Source organism: Physella acuta, unplaced genomic scaffold (assembly GCF_028476545.2).
Source record: "Physella acuta isolate Inbredline_101_S28 unplaced genomic scaffold, ASM2847654v3 ptg000164l, whole genome shotgun sequence".
NCBI lineage: Eukaryota > Metazoa > Mollusca > Gastropoda > Physidae > Physella > Physella acuta.
Genome location: NW_026731683.1, coordinates 1,046,618 through 1,068,435, shown reverse-complemented (window position 1 = coordinate 1,068,435; position 21,818 = coordinate 1,046,618). Strand labels below are relative to the sequence as shown.

General features: G+C 31.9%; 2 protein-coding genes across 13 annotated transcripts in view; one reads left to right on the top strand and one right to left on the bottom strand.

The window, feature by feature from the left end:
• LOC131935936 (dedicator of cytokinesis protein 1) overlaps positions 1-15,343 on the top strand; it is a 37,442-nt gene extending 22,099 nt beyond the window's left edge. For 4 of the 7 annotated variants that reach the window (XM_059292684.1, XM_059292689.1, XM_059292687.1 and 1 more), the window contains 21 exons: positions 47-118; positions 222-322; positions 539-624; positions 1,232-1,388; positions 1,545-1,676; positions 2,008-2,130; positions 2,250-2,339; positions 2,846-2,950; positions 3,094-3,180; positions 3,318-3,372; positions 3,622-3,776; positions 4,159-4,245; positions 4,375-4,548; positions 5,311-5,379; positions 5,632-5,763; positions 6,299-6,411; positions 7,310-7,333; positions 9,094-9,322; positions 11,764-11,911; positions 12,213-12,364; positions 12,651-15,343. In XM_059292684.1, the coding sequence (XP_059148667.1) occupies positions 47-118; positions 222-322; positions 539-624; positions 1,232-1,388; positions 1,545-1,676; positions 2,008-2,130; positions 2,250-2,339; positions 2,846-2,950; positions 3,094-3,180; positions 3,318-3,372; positions 3,622-3,776; positions 4,159-4,245; positions 4,375-4,548; positions 5,311-5,379; positions 5,632-5,763; positions 6,299-6,411; positions 7,310-7,333; positions 9,094-9,322; positions 11,764-11,911; positions 12,213-12,364; positions 12,651-12,722 (2,363 nt within the window). In that variant the 3' untranslated portion in view covers positions 12,723-15,343. The remainder of the gene's footprint in view (positions 1-46; positions 119-221; positions 323-538; positions 625-1,231; positions 1,389-1,544; positions 1,677-2,007; positions 2,131-2,249; positions 2,340-2,845; positions 2,951-3,093; positions 3,181-3,317; positions 3,373-3,621; positions 3,777-4,158; positions 4,246-4,374; positions 4,549-5,310; positions 5,380-5,631; positions 5,764-6,298; positions 6,412-7,309; positions 7,334-9,093; positions 9,323-11,763; positions 11,912-12,212; positions 12,365-12,650) is intronic. The other 3 variants (XM_059292690.1, XM_059292685.1, XM_059292686.1) reach the window with 3 other exon arrangements.
• Positions 15,344-18,049: 2,706 nt separating this feature from the next.
• LOC131935965 (dematin) overlaps positions 18,050-21,818 on the bottom strand; it is a 43,765-nt gene continuing 39,996 nt past the window's right edge. For all 6 annotated transcript variants that reach the window (XM_059292732.1, XM_059292728.1, XM_059292730.1 and 3 more), the window contains 8 exons: positions 21,549-21,812; positions 21,290-21,382; positions 20,326-20,414; positions 20,177-20,222; positions 19,804-19,844; positions 19,093-19,185; positions 18,856-18,927; positions 18,050-18,651 (listed from right to left, as the gene is read on the bottom strand). In XM_059292732.1, coding sequence (XP_059148715.1) covers positions 18,538-18,651; positions 18,856-18,927; positions 19,093-19,185; positions 19,804-19,844; positions 20,177-20,222; positions 20,326-20,414; positions 21,290-21,382; positions 21,549-21,812 — 812 coding nt within the window. In that variant the 3' untranslated portion in view covers positions 18,050-18,537. The remainder of the gene's footprint in view (positions 18,652-18,855; positions 18,928-19,092; positions 19,186-19,803; positions 19,845-20,176; positions 20,223-20,325; positions 20,415-21,289; positions 21,383-21,548; positions 21,813-21,818) is intronic.

The window sequence follows — 21,818 nt, the reverse complement described above, 5'->3', positions numbered from 1 at the left end:
CCAAAATATTTTGAGTTAGGATAATTGATATTTAACATACTTCCAGGACCAAATAAAATCAAGTTTATACCTCAATTGGTTGGCCCCATTCTTGAGATGACCCTCATCCCAGAGCAAGGTAAGAATCTCCAATGAACCTAATTAGTTTTAATTGAGTTTTTTTTAATCAAACCAATTTGATTAGGTGTAGATACATGATCTTAAATGATTTTTGTTCACAGAGTTGAGAAAAGCAACAATTCCAATCTTTTATGATATGATGCATCATGAATTTGTTCAACCAATTCCCAATTCAAAAAACATGCAAAGCAATTTTCATGAGGTGAGTGAAATTTTATTATTATGTAGGCAATTTTCATGAAGTAAATGGAATTTAATGACTTCATAGACAATTTTCCATGTTTTAACTTACTGACTACAATATTTTAGAATTTTATTTTTATCTAAATCCTTTTCTTAGTTAAAAAAATATTTTTGGTAGTTTAAAAAAAAGCAATGTGTGCCGTCAGTTGTTAAAACCAAATGTTTATGTTGTCAGTTTGAAAATGAGATGATCACCAAACTTGATACTCTGATCGAAGGGGGAAGGGGAGATGAGCAGTACATGACACTGTTCACTGAGACGTAAGTCTTGCTTTATTTACTTTGTGTGAAGTGGTAGACTGCTTTAGTATTGGCACAGTAAACTTTCTTACCACATGTCTGTATTCTTTCTAGTAGAATGTTCAAACACCTGTCTTGCACTGATTGCATTGTCTCCAGTTCCATGTTATATTAACTGTACTATCTTAATTAGAAGATTGTGGTTTTTATTTTCTCCAAATAGAATTTTGAATTGTCTTAAATCTTTGATATTTAAGTTGTCTAGAAAAAATGTTAAAATATTTGATTGTCTAGTAAAGAATGTAGTATTGACTAGATGAAGTAATGTTATTTTGCGATTGTCTAGACGAAAAATTGTAATCTTTGAGTGTTTAATGAATGTTGTAGTGCTAAATTAGGCTGATGTAATATTATAATAGAATAAGTGGTGTTGTATTGGGATTGTCTCAAAACAAATTTGTAATGTTTGATTGTTTAGTAAAGAATTTTGTATTGATGTAATATAACAATTCTCTAGAAAGCAATGTTGTAAAATTTTATTGTTTTGCAAACGATGTTGTGTTGTCTAGACTAGCAAGATGTGACATTTTTCTTATACCTGGATCAGATTTCTAACCAACTGTTTCAGCATAAGCCACCTGTGTGAGGGCGATGACGTCATGCGTGAGTCTGGCCTCCAGTTTGTTGATGTGATCCATAACCTGCTGGAGAAGCTGCTGGTGTACCGCACCATCATACAAGATGAGATCAAGGAGCACAGAATGAGTTGTATAGTCAATTTGTTGGTGGGTTGTCTACCTTGGCTCATATACTACACAGTGTTGTTCTCTTGAATAAATAATCACTTCCCTTAAAATAATCACTTCCCTTAAAATAATCACTTCCCTCTCAACATTTACCTCCCCTAAATAGGCATTGATTAATTATGTTGTTTTCTTCAGGATTTCTACCATGAAATCAATCGTCAAGAAATGTACATCCGCTATCTACACAAACTCTGTGACCTTCATTTAGGCTGTGATAACTTTACTGAGGCTGCACATACACTTATACTGTATACAAAGCTACTGCAGGTAAATAGTGGACCATAATTATAGTTGTCAACTTTACACAAACTACACATACCTTTATACTGTATACAAAAAGCCACTACAGGTAAATAGTGGACCATAATTACAGTTGACAAACACTATTACAAAAATACATTCCCCCTTTATTATTGTATTAGTGTAATAAGCAAACAAAGTAGGTCTTTCATAAAATTAACAGCTAAGTTGCCTTGTTATAATTATCTTTAATCACATCTAATTAACTGGTATTTTTAATAAACTTTTTGGAACAACTTCTTCATGTTTTTACATGGTGTTATTTCTTTTGAATAAAAAATTGTGTTTACACTTTTAGTGGTCTGATGAGCCTTTGGTGCCAATGCTACAAAATAACAGCAAATATCCTGATGCAAAAACTAACAGGGAATTGAAAGAAAAACTTTACTATGACATCATTTCCTACTTTGATCAGGGGAAGGTAATTCTTGTTTAAAAGTTAGGGCTATTGTACCAGAAATCATTAATAAAAAAAAACCTGATAAGTCTTACAAGTGTGCTTAAAGTTAACTTAAAATCTGAATTTTCTTCCCATGCTAGATGTGGGAGAAGGGGATTGAACTGTGTGATGAGTTGTGCACCCTCTATAGGTTTGAGCTGTTTGATTACAACAGTCTGAAAAATATTTTGGTCAGTACTATTTTCTTTTGTTTCTTTGTCTAAGTAGTGATGTTTTTCAGTATTCTTTTCATTTGTTTTTCTTTCCTGATTTTATAAGTAACTTGTTTGTTGATTCACATAACATCATTCTGTCCTGCACCCCACTCCCTACCTTAAAGATACAGGATCTAATACAGGGAGGGGTGTCAAGTAACATCCCAACCCATGGAGAATGCCAAGTGTTGAAATATCATTTTCTGTTTATATTGCTAAGCTTTCAACTCGTGTTAACTGGTGTTATTAACCAGATGCTTTAAAGTTGAAACAGCTTTTTTTGTGTACAGAAACATTTGTATACCAACATAACTAAAAAAAAAAATGGTTTTAAAACTGGACCACAAGATCACAGTCTGCATTGATTAAACAATACAAACCTTTGCTTCTGTTATTCCAGTGCTTTTTGTACCTTTTTTAGTTTAGAAAAGACTGTATCCATCATTTTGTGTTTTATTGACATGTGTTGGTTGTTTCTTCAGGAGAGACAATCCAAACTGTTTAGCTGCATCATGAAACAGATGCGGCCAGAACCAGAATATTTTCGTGTTGGATATTTTGGTCTGGGATTTCCTATCTTTCTTCAGGTAATATTTACCTCTGTCATATCCAACATAGCCAAGCATTGTTTTGTTATTTGATTACAGCTAGAATAAAACTGCAACAATTTTAGGACAAAATCTGACATAGATCTTACTCATATTAAAATGATTTTATTGAACTATTTCAGAATAAAATGTTTATCTATCGAGGCAAAGAATATGAAAGACTTGCTGATTTCAATGCTAGAATGCAGACCTTGTTTCCTAATGCCGAGGTAATGTGACTTTCCCTAGTCAGACTCAATTTTATGACTTTTGTTTAATAAAAAAAACTAATTTTTTCCTTTCTTTATCTTTACATTTAGCTGCTTCGTTACTCGCTCTTTAATAAGCATTTATTCTTAACATTTAGCTGATGAAAACATTGGACACTCCAGATGAACAGATCATGACTTCTGCTAAACAATGTATCCTTTATTTAATTATATGCGTAACTACAATATTTTTCAATATATATTTTAAAGCACAGTTTGTGATGTTGTTATGCATTTCTTTTTTTATAAAATTAAATTGGTTAATCAATATTGAAATCTTTGCATCTTCATTTTTAATTTAACTTGTTTTTCAATAAACTACAAGATATCTTCTGATTCGTGTGTATTTATCAATATTAAAATAAGTTCCCGCATTACTTGACTTCCCTAACCTGACTGTAGACCTACAAATTAATGCAGTCACCCCAGTCATGAATTTAAAGGAATGTTTTCAAGGGAGAGAAATTAGTGAACAAATCCTCAAGTATTACAGGGTCAATGAGGTGCAGCATTTTACCTACTCCAGGAGGAAAGACGAGGGTTCAAGTGATGTCACGGTATGCGTTGTTTGATCCTAACTTTTACATTTTAGCCATGACATGGTACCTTTGATGCTAACTTTAACATTTTAGTCATGTCATGGTACACATTGTTTGCTCATAACCTTCTGCACATTCTGTTTTATTTAGAAATATTTTTGTTCGTGTTAAAAATGATTGGCAAGAAAGCCTATGCAGTTGTCCATTTTCTTAAATACTATTTTATATCACTTAAATGCATATATATCTCTGCATTTTATATAATAATAAATTTAATGCAGTAGTTAATAATTAGTTTTACATTAGGAAAAAAAAGTGTCTTAATACTTTTACATAGTTACACATGTTAAAAAAAATGTAAATAGTTCTCCGAATAAGATTTTCATTAATTTATCTGTAGAACATGTGGCTGGAGAGGACAACTCTAAAAACTTCATATTCTCTCCCTGGAATTGTTGGCTGGTATCCAGTCACAGAAATAGAAGTTGTAAGTACTGCTTCAACAGTCATATATTAATTTTAGTGAAGGAAATTCTTGACTTAATCTAACACAAGAGCATTTATATTCTTTTAGTGTATATGAAAATTGCACTCATAGATTTTTTTCCCCCAACAGATGGATGTGAGTCCTATAGAGAATGCCATTGAAACAATGGAAGAGAAAAACAAGAAGTTGACGGAACTGATAGAGCAGCACAAAAATGATTCCAGTCTTAGAGTCGACACACTGGGCATGCAGCTCAATGGCGTTGTTGACCCAGCTGTTAGTGGGGGCATTGCCAACTACAAGGTAGGAATTTGTATTGTTGGGGCATTGCCAACTATAAGGTAGGAATTTGTTTTGTTGGGGCATTGCCAACTACAAGGTAGGAATTATTGGGCATTGATAACTGCAAGGTAGGAATTTGTTTTGATGGGGCATTGCCAACTACAAGGTAGGAATTTGTTTTGTTGGGCATTGCTAACTACAAGGTAGGAATTTGTTTTGTTGGGGCATTGCTAACTACAAGGTAGGAATGATTGGGGCATTTCCAACTACAAGGTAGGAATTTGTTTTGTTGGGGCATTGCTAACTACAAGGTCAAAATTATTGGGGCATTGCCAACTACAAGGTAGGAATTTGTTTTGTTGGGGCATTGCTAACTACAAGTTAGGAATTTGTTTTGTTGGGGCATTGCTAACTACAAGTTAGGAATTTGTTTTGTTGGGGCATTGCTAACTACAAGGTAGGAATTATTGGGGCATTGCTAACTACAAGGTAGGAATTTGTTTTGTTGGGGCATTGCTAACTACAAGGTAGGAATTTGTTTTGTTGGGGCATTGCTAACTACAAGGTAGGAATTATTGGGGCATTGCTAACTACAAGGTAGGAATTATTGGGGCATTGTTAACTACAAGGTAGGAATTATTTGGGCATTTTAACTACAAGGTAGGAATTTCTTACACAACTACACATTTTCTGTTGGTATTGACCCATAGTACTAAATATTGTTAGGGTTAAGGAATAGCTTGTCCTTGTAAATAATAAACATATTTTTTTAATATCTTTCAGGATTTCTATATCAGCATGGATTATGACAGTTTGTTTCAAGAAAGATTAAAAGAAGTCACAATAGAACAAGTAAGTTCAACCGTGTCCACATTTTAAAAGACCTTGCTTATAATAATGCTTAAAATTACTTATCTAGTTTAATTATAAAATAATATTTGATACTTTTTCCCGATTAAAAAAAAAATTGTTACAAATTTCAAGATTTAGAAAGCTATAAAATTTTTCATTTTATAGAACGTAATAAGTCACCTAAAAATTTGAGTGTAAGTTTTAGACAACAATTTCACTAAATCGCAGATGAAAGCTGTTCCTTATTTTCAGATCACCATCTTGCGCGACGGTCTGATAGTTCATAAAAATAAAGCCCCAGAATCATTGCAGCCCTTCCACACCCATATGGAGCATCGCTTCTCACAAATGTGCAATATGATAGAGAAAGAATATGGCATCAAGGTAGGACATTTATATTGTAATATACTTACCAATTTTTTTTAACTTCAAATGTATGAAAAGCCACCATTGTGCGTCAGCACTAACATATGGTGACAATAATAATTGTATAAATTTTTAAAAAATCTTGTAAACTTTAAGTTTTTCATCTTCCAGTATGAATGTTTTCAGTTTTGTTCAAATTGGCACAGTTGATTTAAAATGAATTATTTGGTTTGTTAAATAAGTGCTTGTTGATCAAGCTTAGAAATGTTTGTACTTTTGGATAATGTATAACTATGTTTTTAGTGGCAAGACAATCAATAATCATAAAAATATTAAAATTAATTTAAAAAAAAAAATCTGTTTTTATTAGCTGCAAACATGAACAAAATTTCTAGTGTTTTATTGTTGCCACAATGTTTAACTTTCATACATTTTTGTTTCATTTATTTATTCTTTACTTTGTATTATTCATTGAAGTTAAGATAATTTTAAAGTAGAATCTTCTCAGAAATGTTTGAAAGTTTCACAAAAAAAAACCCTTTCCTTTGTACAGGTGGCAGATAAAGGATTCCTGAATGGCACACTGCGGAGGAACCAATCTCTCCCTAGTTCGTCCTCCAATCGGATGAGTGATTTGTCTCTCAACAGTCTCAACATCTCCAACGAGTGAGTTCTCAATCATGATTTCTAGTTACGCTTTACTTTTCATTATATAAAAGGTTTCTGTAACAGTGAAGTTTAATATTTCAACTTTTTGTAACTATCTTTGTATTATAGAAATAAATCACTATAAAATTTTTTTTTAAAATAACTATTTGCCAAATTAAAAATGTAAGCAAAACAGTTTTTTTTTACTATTTTATTACTAAAATGTAGAACACATTAATTGTGGCTCTGTGGCTCTTATCATGACCAACACAAAAGAAACAATGGAAAAATGAGAAAAGTCTTTTTAAAGTTAAACATTGTAGAGGGCAGTAACAAGATAAAGCTTTTTCCTTCACCTAAAGTTTCCTATGTTTGTCATGTGACTTCTATTCAAAACTGTTTGCAATTTTAATTATCAATTTTTAAATCTTAACTTTACCAGACTGCTGTACTTAATTTTCTGTAATTTAATAATCTCTGGCTACACAGTTGTACTTAATGTTCATTACTTTGGCTAGTGGGTAAAAACAAACAGAAACAAAATCAATCAATCCTGGGTAAATTTCATTTTTTTTTCTTTTAATTTATTAAAATAAATAAATAATAGCAGCGCAGGTATAGGGAACAGTTAGGTTCAGGGCCCAGGTATGGGGGACAGGTCCAGGGCCCAGGTGTGGGGGACAGTTAGGTTTAGGGCCCCAAGTGTGGTAGGGTTAACAGGTAAATCCTTTCTTGTTATCACTTGGAGTTATCATTAATTAAGGAAATGAGAATGTTTGTCCCTGTTGATTGAAAATATCCATGTTAGAAATAGCCCTGACAACTCACTCACCAGGTTTTTAACTAATCACACCAAGTTCATGATTATTAATTAATTAAGGTTCAGATAATGAATTTGATTGATGCTAATCTGCAGCCGGATAAAATATAAAACAATGAGGTAATTCTTTAATTGCTTTTTGGACTGGGCTTTTTCTAATGCCATTGGGCAGTGTTGTTTATCTACTCAAGTCCATGTAGTTTACATGTTGTCTGTGTGTCCTAGGGTTGTCATTGTTGTCTCGATCTCATAAGGTTGTCATTAGTGGTGTAGACTGCTTTAGTTTTCTTATAAAACTAAGCACATGTCGTGGAAAGACATTTTTCATGAAAATTCGGTATGAGAAAAAATTATGTCTTTGCATATTCAGGCATACATGTCCTGAAGTCCTACTGCCCTTGTTGCCAATAGCTACTGATGTATTTATTTAAGACTTGCAATCATTTGATATAAGCTATTTGGTAAATACAGCTTTCATATTCTGGCAAATCTTGAACCATGTTTTTATTACACACTTGTCAGGCTCCATCTCTTTCTCCAGCTCCATTTGTAGGAACTCTTCTGATACTGCGTTTACAAATGGATGGTGCTTTATTAAAAACTGAACAAATAATAAAAGGGAAGAAAGAATAACTCTACTATCACTACAAGTCTATTATTATATCATCTAAACAGTTCTATGAACTGACTATTACATTTCTTCATTATTTTATGAATTTGTTCTCTTCTCAAAACAGCCATCCCTCCTTTCTAAATGTTTTTTTAATGTTGTTTTGTAAGATATTGTAAGGCACATTTAAAAATTATTATTATAGCAAGTTGAACATGCCTCTACCATTGACATTTAACATATTATGAATTTTAACAACCAATGTTTTAGTTCCCTTTTTAAAAACACAATATAACATTTTGCCAAGTAATTTATGAAAACAATTTTACCCAAAGTTTCATTTTATGTTTGTGTTGTATATTCTTGTATATTTATTTATCATATTACTCCAGAGCTGTTTAACATTTATATTTACTGAAAAACTATTTCTGGTACTGTTAAATTTTGACATTTTTTTTGTATTAAATTTGTTTTGATTTCTTTCTTTCTTTTTTTTTTTTTTTACATATCTTTCATTAATCTATTCTTTATTTAATGAGAATTGAACTCTAAAAAAAATTCTTTTTCATTTAATTTTATGGATTAAAAAAAATAATCAGTTATTGGATGTATTAAAAGTAAGAGAAACGGAATACTTTTAAAATCTTAACCTATTGTGTAATGTCTTGAATTATTTCTGTGCTTTAGCCATCTAAATTTCACATCTCCAACTTCCCCATTTTTATCTCCCTTTATTTTGCTATTTAATATTGTTTAAATATATATTGCCCTTTAATCACTAGTCCTGACATTCTTAGTCTATATGCCTTAGAACAAAGACATTTATTTACCATAAGACTTGTTATTCACCTTAAGTTTTCACCTTAGGTTACAGAAAACAAAAAAACATAAACTCAATAGCTGAAAAAATCCTATGCTGAAACTTCATTTCTAGTAGTTCTTCCTTTTTATTTAAAGTTTGAGATTTCTAATTTTTTTCCACACCTAAGAACTAAAAATATTTATATTTTAAATTATTTAAAATTGTTTGTAATTTAAAAAAAAAAATTCTTTCTTTATTAAAATAATAAAAATATGTTTTTCTTTTTGTATATACAATGTGTACCTTTTGTTGTTCTATCAATACTTTCTGTGTTTTTTCTTTATAACTAGTACACTCAATTTTTTCCTAGCTCTTAAATCTGGATCCTTGTATTACAGGTAATCAAAGCTTTATTTATAGAAATATGTGATTCGCCGTGTATTTCATCCAATATTTTCCCTTTTTTAGACCTCCTCCCAGCACAACGGCCACACCTCGCTCCACCACTGCCTCGCGTTCGCAGTCCGTGTTTGTCAAGGACAAGTTCAACACAACACCCAGCTCTGCCAAGTCCAGCGCGTCCACAAAGGTCAGCCTGAGCACGCTAAAAAAGCGTGTCTCTCAAGTCACTGAGCAGTTGTCTGATGTTTCACATCGTAACTCACTTGAATCACCAGCCATTGAGCTTAGTGAACAGGCATGTCTATTGTTTTTCTGTGCTGGCATCAAGGCCTTTAGTTTAATAGCCACCAATTATCACACAATCATTAGTGAAAATGGGAGTTTTCTTTTTAAAAGTTTAAAATAGTACATAGAATTTTTTTTTTAAAGTTTAAAAAAATGTAAAATAGGAGTTTTCTTTTGAAAAAGAAATGAAAAATTATTCATTTTTTAAAAATAGAGCTGAATTCCTAACAATAAAAATGTACAGTTGTACAATAAATTTAAATTTCCAACAAGTTTTTCTTTCTAGGTGAATGATAATTTAGCAAAGATTAAAAATAAACTTGAATGATCCATAATTAAAAATGAGTTAAACACAGCATGAAACCACGGGTAATCCCAACCTGTTTCTTGACCCTGGGTTTGTTATACAGGTAGTTTTTAGTTTGAAAAGTAGAAGAGGCTTGGTCTTACATGAAGTACATAGCTCAATAGATCAATGTAAATTTTTCAATTCTCCTATTGTAAATATAATAAAGGTCTGCCACCACAGTGTTACTCCATGCACGGTACTGTATAAGCTTTAAACCATCGGCCTTTGTGTTGTCATCTGGCTGAACTATGTCATCACCACCCACCTTTTGGCTCTTAAACCTTGGCTTGGTTGTATAATGGGAGAGGGGGGTAAAAGTGTGTGGGATAAGAATTTTATCACCACCCACTTTTAGCCCTAAAATCTTGCGTTTGTTGTATAATGGGAGAGAGGGGTAAATGTGTGTGGGATATGAAGAATTTTACCACCACCCACTTTTAGCCCTAAAGCCTTGCGTTGGTTGTATGATGGTTGTCTTAAAGGTGGAGTTAAAAGTGTGTGGGATGTCATTGTTCAGCTATCAGATATATATTTACTAGTTAGCAGCATGAATCATTACATTTTTTTTTCAGTGGATCATTTCATGGCGACAAATTCATTTAAATTTATTTGAAAAAAAAAAAAATCTTCGAAAGAAATTTTAAAAATAAAAAAATTAATATGGGTGGACAAAAAATTATGAAATACCATCAAGTAATTTATTTTTCTCTAATCTGGTAGTAGAGTTTCAACATAAATAAAAATTTCTGTTTTTTTTTTTTTTCACAATTTTTTTTTACACATAAACATACAGTATTTAATTATTTGCATAAGTTTTCTAGTTGTTTTTTTTTTGAAAATTAGTCAAAAAACAAACAAACCCTGCAACATGGCAAGAAATATTTGTCATATGCTAGCACTAACTGTTGCATGTAGAAACACACCACAAAACTAGTCAGCATTTTGTAATTATATCAGACACAAGCATCCGTCTTTTTAGTTCCATTTTTGGTCATTTTAATTTTGGTCAACCAGTCTTCATATTTTTAAATACACTTCAGCTTTATCACCTAATATTGTCAGATGCTTCCTTCCCATCATTTAATGTGTATACCTTTCACACTCGCATTTTTTCAAAGTGAAGTATTTAGATGTGCATTATTATGTTAATATCAGTTTCTATTTATGCCAATAACCAAATAACATTAGTATCTTCCTTGTGTACATCTAATGAATGCATTAACTGAAGTATCAATATGTTTGTGAGAAATAATCAGCTATAATTAGCTAGATTAGTTTTAACATGTTTTATCTGTACTGCAGTCTTCCCCATCATCAAGAATGCCAACTGTCCAATCATTAAGTCTACTTGGGAAAAAACGGTTTAGTTCAGTTCAGTGAATTTATATTTGGATTGGATATGGTTTTTGTTTTTAAAATCGGAATGAAGTGTTTTTATAATTTTATAAATATTAATTTTTTTCCCAAATGTTTATTTTCTTTCACTAGGGATTAACTAGTTATGGTTAAGGTATACAGTTGACATTAATTTTCTTTGTGTAAAGAAGCTTTTTTTTTCCTAGGGTCATGAAGAATTTAATTTTGTGTTCATTTACTCCTTAGAAAATAAATTAACATATATAAACATGCACATATCTTTTTCCCAAAATTATAACATTTAACACTTTTTTTTGTACGCATTTATTTTTTGCATATATTTTCCACTTATCTATATTATGTATAAATGTCTATATTGAAAGTTACATAAAATTATGTTTATGTCACATGTACTTAAATTAATGTTATGACTTCTCAGCATATTTAATTTTCAGTATTTAAATCTGAAAATCAGATTTTGAAAAAAACTTGTTTCACCTTACTTATGGTTAGGTTTATGTAAATAATTGCAGAAAATGTTTTTAGATTGGTGTTAGCATGTTAGTTTATACAGACCCTTAGTGAAAAAAGTTGTCAGTCGTCAATTTTAAAATTAATTTTTTAGTTTAGTTGACCCCCAAGTTTACAATAGTTTGTCAGGAATGAATTAAATTTTATTGTTTAGTTAACTTCCAAATGCCCACTACCCAAGTCATCATTTGTTAATATGATATTCTATTGTTTAGTTGACCCCCAAACGTCCACTACGACCAGAACCAGAGAGACGACCCAGCCGGCCACCCAGTGCCCAGCTCTCCAACACCTACTCGGGCAGTACAAACAGCTTGACCTCTTCACACTCAGGAGACACGTTGCTCAAAAGATTGTCAGGAGGTGATAGTTTTATGCTTTTGTTCACCTTTTTTAAAATTTTAAATATATTTTATGCAGATAGGATCTTCTATGGGAGGCAATGCAAAAATATGTTCAGTTTATCACTAGCTTTTCAGTTGTTATGTGGAATGTTAAGAGTTGTCATGTCAGTATTATTGTGACATGTGAACATTTATGTGACATCAATTTATAACATTTCAGCCATTATATGACATCTTATATGTTGCTTAGAGACATGACATTATATGTCTGACATGTCATCCTGTATGACTTGTCCCAAATTCTTGTTTCTCATGTGTAGCTGGTGCATCCTCAGACACCTTTGATGAGGTAGGAAATGGTGAGGCGGCGCCACCCCTGCCCCAGAAGCTCGGCTACTCTGACCACTTCAGCCAGTCCGGAGATATCGTGCGCAGAGCCTCGTCAGTCAGCCAGGCAGGCAACAGGCAGAAGGTGAGCATCTTCAGCAAAATCTTCAACAAAAACAAAATTGAGGAATTCTAACTTTAACTCCATGATGGGTGTCAAAACTTTATACAAAAATTTTAATAAATAAAAAACTGAGGAATTCTAATTTTCAGTCTTTAAGTCAACAATGACTGAAGTTTTTATGTTTCATATACTCTGATTCAATTCATATTATTTTCAAATGTATTTTTGTATTTTTTTAACATCATTTCTTTTATTTTCTTTGCCTCCTCTGTATAAAATATACAATGAGTAAATCTTGTATTGGCAGCCCCCACCACCACCACCCCCAGCACTAGATGATGACAAACCACCACCTGTGCCCCCCAAACCACAGCATTGAACAAGTTAAAGCACAGCTTGATCTACAGAAAATAGCATGTCGCACTCGGCTGTATAATGCAAGCATTCTCACATCAATTTTCATGGGCACATGCATGTCTCTCAATGTACTTTCTAGCTATTTTTAAGTGTTGTGTATAAATAGATCAGGGTGTTATTTTAAATTGAACTGGATGGATTACACATTCTAGTGTATATAATTTTAAATTGATATTTTGGCTTTTTTTAAACCATCCATTTTATTTATATTATATATCAGTGTCAACTTTGAATCAGAGAGAGAGAGAGTTTATAATGGCCTTAGCTCATATACAACATAATTCTGGATATTTTTCTATCTATCATTTACAAATCATATGATCATCTATTCTATAGTAAATATTTCTGGGAATTAGAAAAATTGTTATACAATGTTCCATTGTTTATCAGCTTATTGCATCATGGGATAATTATTTGCATGAATTTTGGACCATAATTAATTGGTCATCATTGCCTGTTTAGGTTTGCCATGTTTGAAGAAAGCAGTCTTTAGCTGGCCAATATAGCTTGCTAAAGTTGGTAAAATAATTATTTATAATATGGCAGCTGGTTATTAATTATTTTACATCCACTGAGGCCTTATACAATTTCACGAGTCGGTCAGCCATTTTGAATAAATTATTTTTTTGCAATCTATAATTTTGTATGTAACATGCATGATCTTACTATATATATTTTAGTGTTTCTATTTATTTAACACTAGTTGTTAACATTAATCCATTCAAATTATTGGAGGATAAATAACATTCTGTAAGCAGTAATGTACAGTTCTTCTGCAGAAAGATTTTTTTGTTTCACTTTTTTCAATATAATCTATAAATAAATTGTATCATCTTAGAGCCTATATTTTGTTTCATCAAGTCACCCAAATGCCAAAATTAATATTGTCCTAATTTATTCTTCTATAGAAGGTTACATTTTTAAAATATTTAATTTAAACAAAATTAGCTATGTAATTATTAAGTATGCGTATAGCTTGTGGTTTTAAATTTTTCATTTAAGTCCTATTACATTTTTTGCTGCACAAAAATATTAAATCAAATGGGTTTTTAGCAACAATTTAAAAATAATTTATCTCATCTCTATTGAAAATACATTATGGATTGGATAGAACATTTACACCTGATTCATGCCTTTCTACCTATAATTATACTATAACTGCTTTTGGAAATGTTTGCTGTATATTTTATACTAATTCTACCCCCTCCACTATACCTCCTTTCAATATAAATGTGGATATAAAAGTTAATGTTTTTTTTTTTTTAAGTGTATCATGTGAATGTTTATTCTATTACAAAAGTTATGTAAAATAAGCAATGCATTTAATTGTATAACCTTCACAGCGGACCAAGTTTGAATTTAGTTTTTCCTGTAGTTAGATTAAAAAGTTGTATCTCTGGAGAATATTTCATTTACTTGTCTTTAAGGATTAAGGTTGAATCAGAGTGGGTAGAAGCCATAGACACCACAGGTTTATTGTAGGCCCCAAGTGAAGGAAGACTCCTCAGCGACCAGCCGTTCAGACAACATAAGTTTTACACGTAGCCTTGTATGTCTTGAGGGTTGAAATAAGCCTTGACTTTATAGACATGTAAGCCTTAAGGTGTGAAATAAGCCTTGACTTTATCGATGTGTATAAATATTCCTTGTATGACTGGAGGTGTAAACAATTTTTATATATAGATTTGCACTTATTTGTAATGCCTTGTGTTAGGGACTTATAAGCAACCAAAGAAACCAGCTCTAACAGCTGTTGAAGTTTTATTTTGTCAGTCACATACATTCATAGCCACCTAATGTGATCCTGTTTGTGTTCATTATTTTTTAACCTACATAAAATATTTTTATCTGGTCACTTTCATTTTGTTAAGTTTTCTCAGTACAGTGAGGCCCTCTGAGGTGGTATACTACACACAGGGTAATGTTGAAATCCTGGTTGAGAGGTTGGGTTTCATTGAACTATAGTTTTAAATCAAAGATAGCTCGCTTTATGTGAAATATCGCATTCAAATAGGTTTTAATGCTTGTATTGATGTTTTAACTTTTTGAATATATTTTTGTCAGTTCTTAATCTTATGTGCTGGAACTCAAAATGAAATTTTTATTTTAAAGTTAATCACTGGTTTATTAATAAAACATTTAAATGCCAAGTAGACTAGTGCTAAATAAGTACTGCATAGGAAATGTGTTTAATTTGTATTTGACATATGTAATTGTAACTGTCAAAATGTTGGCAAAAATCTTTAAAATAATTTCTTTTGTTAAGATTGGACTTAAGAAGATATTTTGTTTTTAGATGTTTTTTTATAATTTATAATTCAACCCTTTCATTGTGAGATTTCAAGTTTTTTTTTTTCCCATCTAAAATATATAGCAATATTTCATCTCTAGGAATTAAGCTTTCTTCTGATTTAATTAAGTCACAAAAATGTTCTTCAATTATTCCTGTTAATCAATGAAGTCAGAAAATTAAACATCTTCAAGTTTTCTTTATACTTGTATATTGTATCTATTTCTCTTTGTATATTTTATTTTCAATTGTGCCTCTATAAATATAGTATATAAATATTCAATAAATAAACTAGTTTGACTCAATTTTTTTTTTAGTGTAATTACTTGATATCATAAATTTAAATATTCTTCAAACATTTTCATTCATATTGCAGCTTGATTAAAATTTAAAAATGCAGGCAGCACAGTCACAAGCAAAAGAATTTTTAATCAGCAATTTAAAAAAAAATAATGTAATTTCTAGTAAGTTCCGAGATATCAATTTATGACTGCACTAGTGTGAGGTAGTTGAGCATAATATCAGTAGTTTGACAGGATCTGAATTTCCTGAGTTTATGGGGTTTTTAAAATTAACAGGGTCCTGAGGGTGAATTCCTTCAGCTATTAGAATCAACTCCAAAAAAAATCTGCTTTATTTTAATGAGAAAAAAAATGACAGGGGCCAATTAAGTCACATTTCTATCATTATTTTTGTAAAATGAAAGAAAATAACCAACACATCAATTGAATTTATCTATCTTTATTTCTTGGCATACACCTAACACATAAATGAGTAAAGCAGGTTGAATGAAAACCAAGGCATATACATCAGAAGGAGAAGCTTGGATAGGGGAGATAAGGAACAGCTTACACTAAGGGATGTCACCTAAAACCTTTCTCTTAGACTTGCTAGTCTTAGATAACAACTAATATTATCAAACTCTGCCAGGGTTTATCAAAAGCTGCTCCACCAAAATTCTTGTCTCTAGAACCTAAATGTTTGCCTGATGAGATACTTGTGGGTGAACAGATCTTGTCAAGAGTATAACATTCAACTATGTACAATTGTCCAACAATTTGTTCAATATAAACTTACAGAAAAAAATAATTTTGAGTTGATAATAGCCCCTTATCTCTATGCCTGACTTGGATGTAGACATTGTAAATTAAACAAAGTGGCAGCTGGTTAAAGTATTGCACTTGAAATTTTCATTGCTCAAATATTTGTTGACAAATTGATTCACATCTGTTGTATTATTTCACATCCTGTCCAAAAAATATTTCAGCTTTCAATCATTAGTTCTTATTCTTTAGTTTGTGCTTTGTTCCCATAGGTAATTATGCAAATATTAATAATATATCTATGATAATATGATGGAAAATGTGAGAGCTCAAACCGAACATCTGTTTGGCTAAACTTCATGAAAGCTTGGTGACTTAATGAAATATATTTTTTACACAAATAATTTTAGCAATAGAAACATAATTACAAGAACTTTGTACATAAATAATTTAGAAGAACAAAAACTGGATCTAGCTACACCTCATAAGACAACAAAAAGGGTGGTTTATGTACACATTTCTACAAGTTGCCCATGGCACTAGAGGTACTACATTAAATAAAATTAATACAAACTTCCCAAACATTTTTCCAGGGTAAATAATAAAAAAATAGCCTAACTACTCTTCAACCTTGCCTTACGGTTAAGGTTGATGAAAATAAGCATAAATAGAGCCAATTTTCTTATATTAAAAAAATATTCACTTTTGTATAATTTAATGCAGTGGTACATCAGCATTGACTGACTGCATCATGTGGTGAAAGGCAAATGAATCTGGCTCTGTAAATCATCTAAAACTACTAAAAGGCAACTTAACAAACCCACTATTTACATATTTTTAAGAAACTTGAGTACATTTAAATAAATATACAAAGCACTAACTAAAATATTTTACCAATAAAAAAAATCTTAATAAAACACAACATGGTGTAAAATGTTAAAAAATAAGTTCTAAAACTGATCTAGAATAAGATTGCAGCCAAGTAACATAATAAAAAATGGACCAGTAGCAAAAATAGCTTGGTAAAAAAGTGGTGTATGCAAATGCAAAAACTGGCACAAGGTCACAACTTCTACAGTTCAAAGGTCAAATACATGAGACAAAACCAGTGAGTTATCACATTCACCTGCCTCAGCTAGACAAAGTCAGGTTTTACCTTTCAGGTACAGGTAACTTCACTTTTAATCAGATTAAATACGCATTTCTTGTTTGTATTTCAAGCAAATCTAAGTGGTAAAAATTTTCCAAGTTAACAGCATATTAACTATTACTGAACAATGGTGATTTCAAGTAAAATATTTTGTACAATGTTTAGTTGTTTTTTCCCGAGCAAGTTTGGGGTAGTTATAATTATTAACAGTACGGTCACAAATAAAAGGTTAAAAAAATTGTTGCAAATATATTTATAATATCCAGTGCTGAAGTCTCTGTAATGCAAACATATGATCACAATTTTTGTCCTGTGCCATATAAATTAAACCCCAAACATTTTGTTTTAAATTCTCACTCTACAGTTACCAAAAGTAGCATACATACCCTTCCTAACATTGTAGCTTTACAATAACCAAAAGTAGTATACATACCCTTTCTAACATTGTAACTTTACAATAACCAAAGTATAACATGCACCCTCATAAGAAAAATCCTAATTGATATTTCAAGCAATATGTGTGTATTCTATCTAGCCTACATATTGTGAGTAAAAACTTGAAAGATGTTTCTAAAAACGTCTTTGATGGAACCAGATAGCAACACTCAGCATGATATTAAAGGAAGGCAAAGATGTCAAAATGTAAAGCACCAGAGACAATAACAAATGCTAGATGCATCAAAGTTATCAACACACAGACTAGTTCTGTTGTAACAGATGGGCTGTTTCACTTACTGTAACAGATGCACTGTTTCAGTAACTGTAACAGATGGGCTGTTTCACTTACTGTTACAGATGGGCTGTTTCAGTAACTGTAACAGATGCACTGTTTCAGTAACTGTAACAGGTGCACTATTTCAGTAACTGTAACAGATGCACTGTTTTAGTAACTGTAACAGATGCGCTGTTTCAGTAACTGTAACAGATGCACTGTTTTAGTAACTGTAACAGATGCGCTGTTTCAGTAACTGTAACAGATGCGCTATTTCAGTAACTGTAACAGATGCGCTATTTCAGTAACTGTAACAGATGCACTGTTTCAGTAAGTCAAACAAAAAGTGAATCTACAAGTTCTAAGTTCAGTTTCTCCTCAAAAAACAGGTCAAAAAAATATTATACAACATGACTGTGTACAAAATGTGTTCAAATTATATCAGCAATCAACCCTGTTTATGCAATTTTCTAGTTTAAATTCTGTGATTTATAGTACATGTATTTATTTTTAGAAAGATTCTTTTCTTTGTACAAGAAATCATCTTGAATGAGAATAATTAAAAACCTAAAGACTACAGAATTAATATAAGTGTAGCTTTCTCTTTATATCATTCCTCTTCCACTCTGCCATTTTGTAGAACTTTTCCCTGGGAACTTCAAACAAATTCTCAAACTCTTGATTGGACAAATGGATCTGAGGAAGGTGATCAAGTAAAGTTTTAAGTCTAACTCCATGGGTCTCTTGGTATCTTACAAATAATGTGCTACATGTCTGTTGGTATCTTACAAATGTGTTACATGTCTTATGGTATCTTACAAATGTGCTACATGTCTGATGGTATCTTACATTGTAGGGAGATGGTTAGTTCCTATAAGACCACAGATAAAAACAACTTACTTCTAAGTGATTTGTGTCCACATCTTTAGGCAGATCAAAATTTGTTATTTTTAGCTTTTCATAAGGGTAAATCTGGAGAGAAGAAAATATCAAAGTCTGACATTGAAAGGAAAAACAAACAAGACATCTAATTAACACAATAACCACTGCCTACACACTATTTGGGTAATTAAACATTAATGTTGGCCACAATAACCACTGTCAACACACTATTTGGCAATCAAACAAAACACTTACTGTTGGCTCTATCTCTGTGTGCCAGGTATTTTTCTGGAGTTGGAGTAAAGATATTGTTGGTCCATCATGAGCACTAGATGACCAGTCATGCCTCTGGTGAATACAATTATCAAGACATTAGTTACATTTTCATAGGGAAAATAGTCCAAATCACTGACCAAATTAAAGTAATTAATTCAAGTAGGTTTTGGTCAGTGCCGACTTATACTAGAGCAAACTAATAAAATGACCAACCAACTAAAATATCAAGCAGATTTTGTTCAGTGTGGATGACTGACCAACTAAAATATCAAGCAGATTTTGGTCAGTATGGATGACTGACCAACTAAAATATCAAGCAGATTTTGGTCAGTATGGATGACCAACTAAAATATCAAGTAGATTTTGGTCAGTGTGGATGACTGACCAACTAAAATATCAAGCAGATTTTGGTCAGTATGGATGACTGACCAACTAAAATATCAAGTAGATTTTGGTCAGTGTGTATGACTGACCAACTAAAATATCAAGTAGATTTTGGTCAGTGTGTATGACTGACCAACTAAAATATCAAGTAGATTTTGGTCAGTGTGTATGACTGACCAACTAAAATATCAAGCAGATTTTGGTCAGTGTGTATGACTGACCAACTAAAATATCAAGTAGATTTTGGTCAGTGTGTATGACTGACCAACTAAAATATCAAGCAGATTTTGGTCAGTGTGGACTTACCCTAGAGCTAGTGTCCCCTGTGAGAGTGGAGGATGAAGTATCTGAAACAAACACAAATATTTTGTTGGAGTACAGAACCTGATTTTGCTCTTTTGAAAGACTACACAAGCAACTTTTTAAAACTAATAAACCCTAGTTCCCATTGTTGGGATCCATGGAGAAATAGCTGAAAGGCAAGAGTTTAAATTCTAACCCTATATATAAACATATGACTGGTTAAACTATAAGATTGTCTGAAAATACTACACTTATATTACAACCCAGAGATTCTGCAATGACATGTCTAAAACCAATTTTCCCCATGATTATGATTGATAACAGGATCCTGTGCCATTGATTAATCATTGATATGATACAAAAGTGATTGACTTACGAGTAGATCTCTCTCTTCCATCTGATTCACCAAAGTCAAAATATCGCTGAAATCAAAACAGATCATTCAAATATGTGTTGACAAGTAAATAAACAATTTGCAGTAGCTAGCTAGTTATAACCTACAAAAATGATGCAGTGTGTACTTACAAAGTCAACTCTAGCTCCATAAGCTCCAGCTAAAGGCAGGGTAGCAGCTCTTGGTGCCAGATATGATGGGCCATAACCAGGTTTGGGTGCTGCACATGACAATTTTATACATCTTACATATAGGCATACCTGTATGTGCATTCTACGTCTAAATTTTAGTATTTTAATATATATTTATCATACAGCCTTTAGGGTGACTTGAACCCAAACAGCTAGCTCAGTGTTATTTAATGAAAATTAAACTAAAAATCTCTTTAGCTAACACAACATTCTTAAGTATGGCTTGTTTATGACTTAGTTTTTTTTTTAAAGTAAGTTAAAAATAAGTTAACAGTTACTGGTAAAAACATAAATATCAACAAGGAAACGTCAACTTTTGAACAATTGCCAAAAACCTAAACAAAAATAAATGCCAACATAATAAAAGTTTTGAAATCCAAAAGAAATGAACTCTGGAACCAATGAGAATGGTTACCATAGTCACAGTGCTGCCACCTAGTCTCATGGCAACTGAGAGGCAAGTGTCAATGGTACGAATGGCTTTTAACTGAAAGATACATCATCTATCAATGACTCACACTTACAACCAAAAATATCTTGCATTATACATGCTAGTTATTGTTACTATAAAAAATTTCTATAGTAAAATAAAACTTTGTGAAATTCCCCCTCAATATAACAGCTACAGCAGAGCAAAAAAAATATTTTTCCGATGTTTTAAGAAGTTCTAATTAAAAAGTAGTCAATTAATCGTTTACATTAAATAAAATGTAAAATTATATACAGGCTTTTGTATAGCAAGATAAGAAACTAAAAAGCATTGACACCAATGATATACATGAGTTTAAAGTATGGTCCTTTAAGCTCAACATTAAAACCTAACTGCCATGCAGATCAGATAAATAAAGTTAGTTTAAAATGAAACAATATCAACACCACAAGAGGATTTGAACACACAACTTACTGGGTAGGTTGGCCAATGTTGAAGCAGATCTGTAGGTTCTAATGTCACTGTCATCCCAGGCATATCGTGGTCTGTCCAGGAAACGAGATGGCGCTGTTGGTAAGACAAAAATATGAACGTTAATATACACTTCGAACTCCACAGTGAGTTGATAAAAGTTAATTAACAGGTTTGAAAAACATATTAACAATAAAATTTGCAAACATGGGAGACTAGCAAAACTTACTAACATAGGAGACTAAAAAAAGGCAAAACTTACAGGCAAACATGGGTGACTGGTACCTGGTCCGGTACCTCGGCTCAAACTTGGCACTGGGAGCTCGCGATGCCTTCCATGGATCTAGAGGCATGTGAGGTTTGGCTTTAAGCTTATCCAACTCCTTGTAGATCACCTGACCGATGCCGCTCTCATTTTTTATCTTAGATATCTCCTCCAGCTCACGCTTGATTCTTGGATCTTCCTGGACCTCGTCATCATCATCATCTTCATCTTTCTCACCTCTACTTCGTCTACGTTGTCTTACTATGG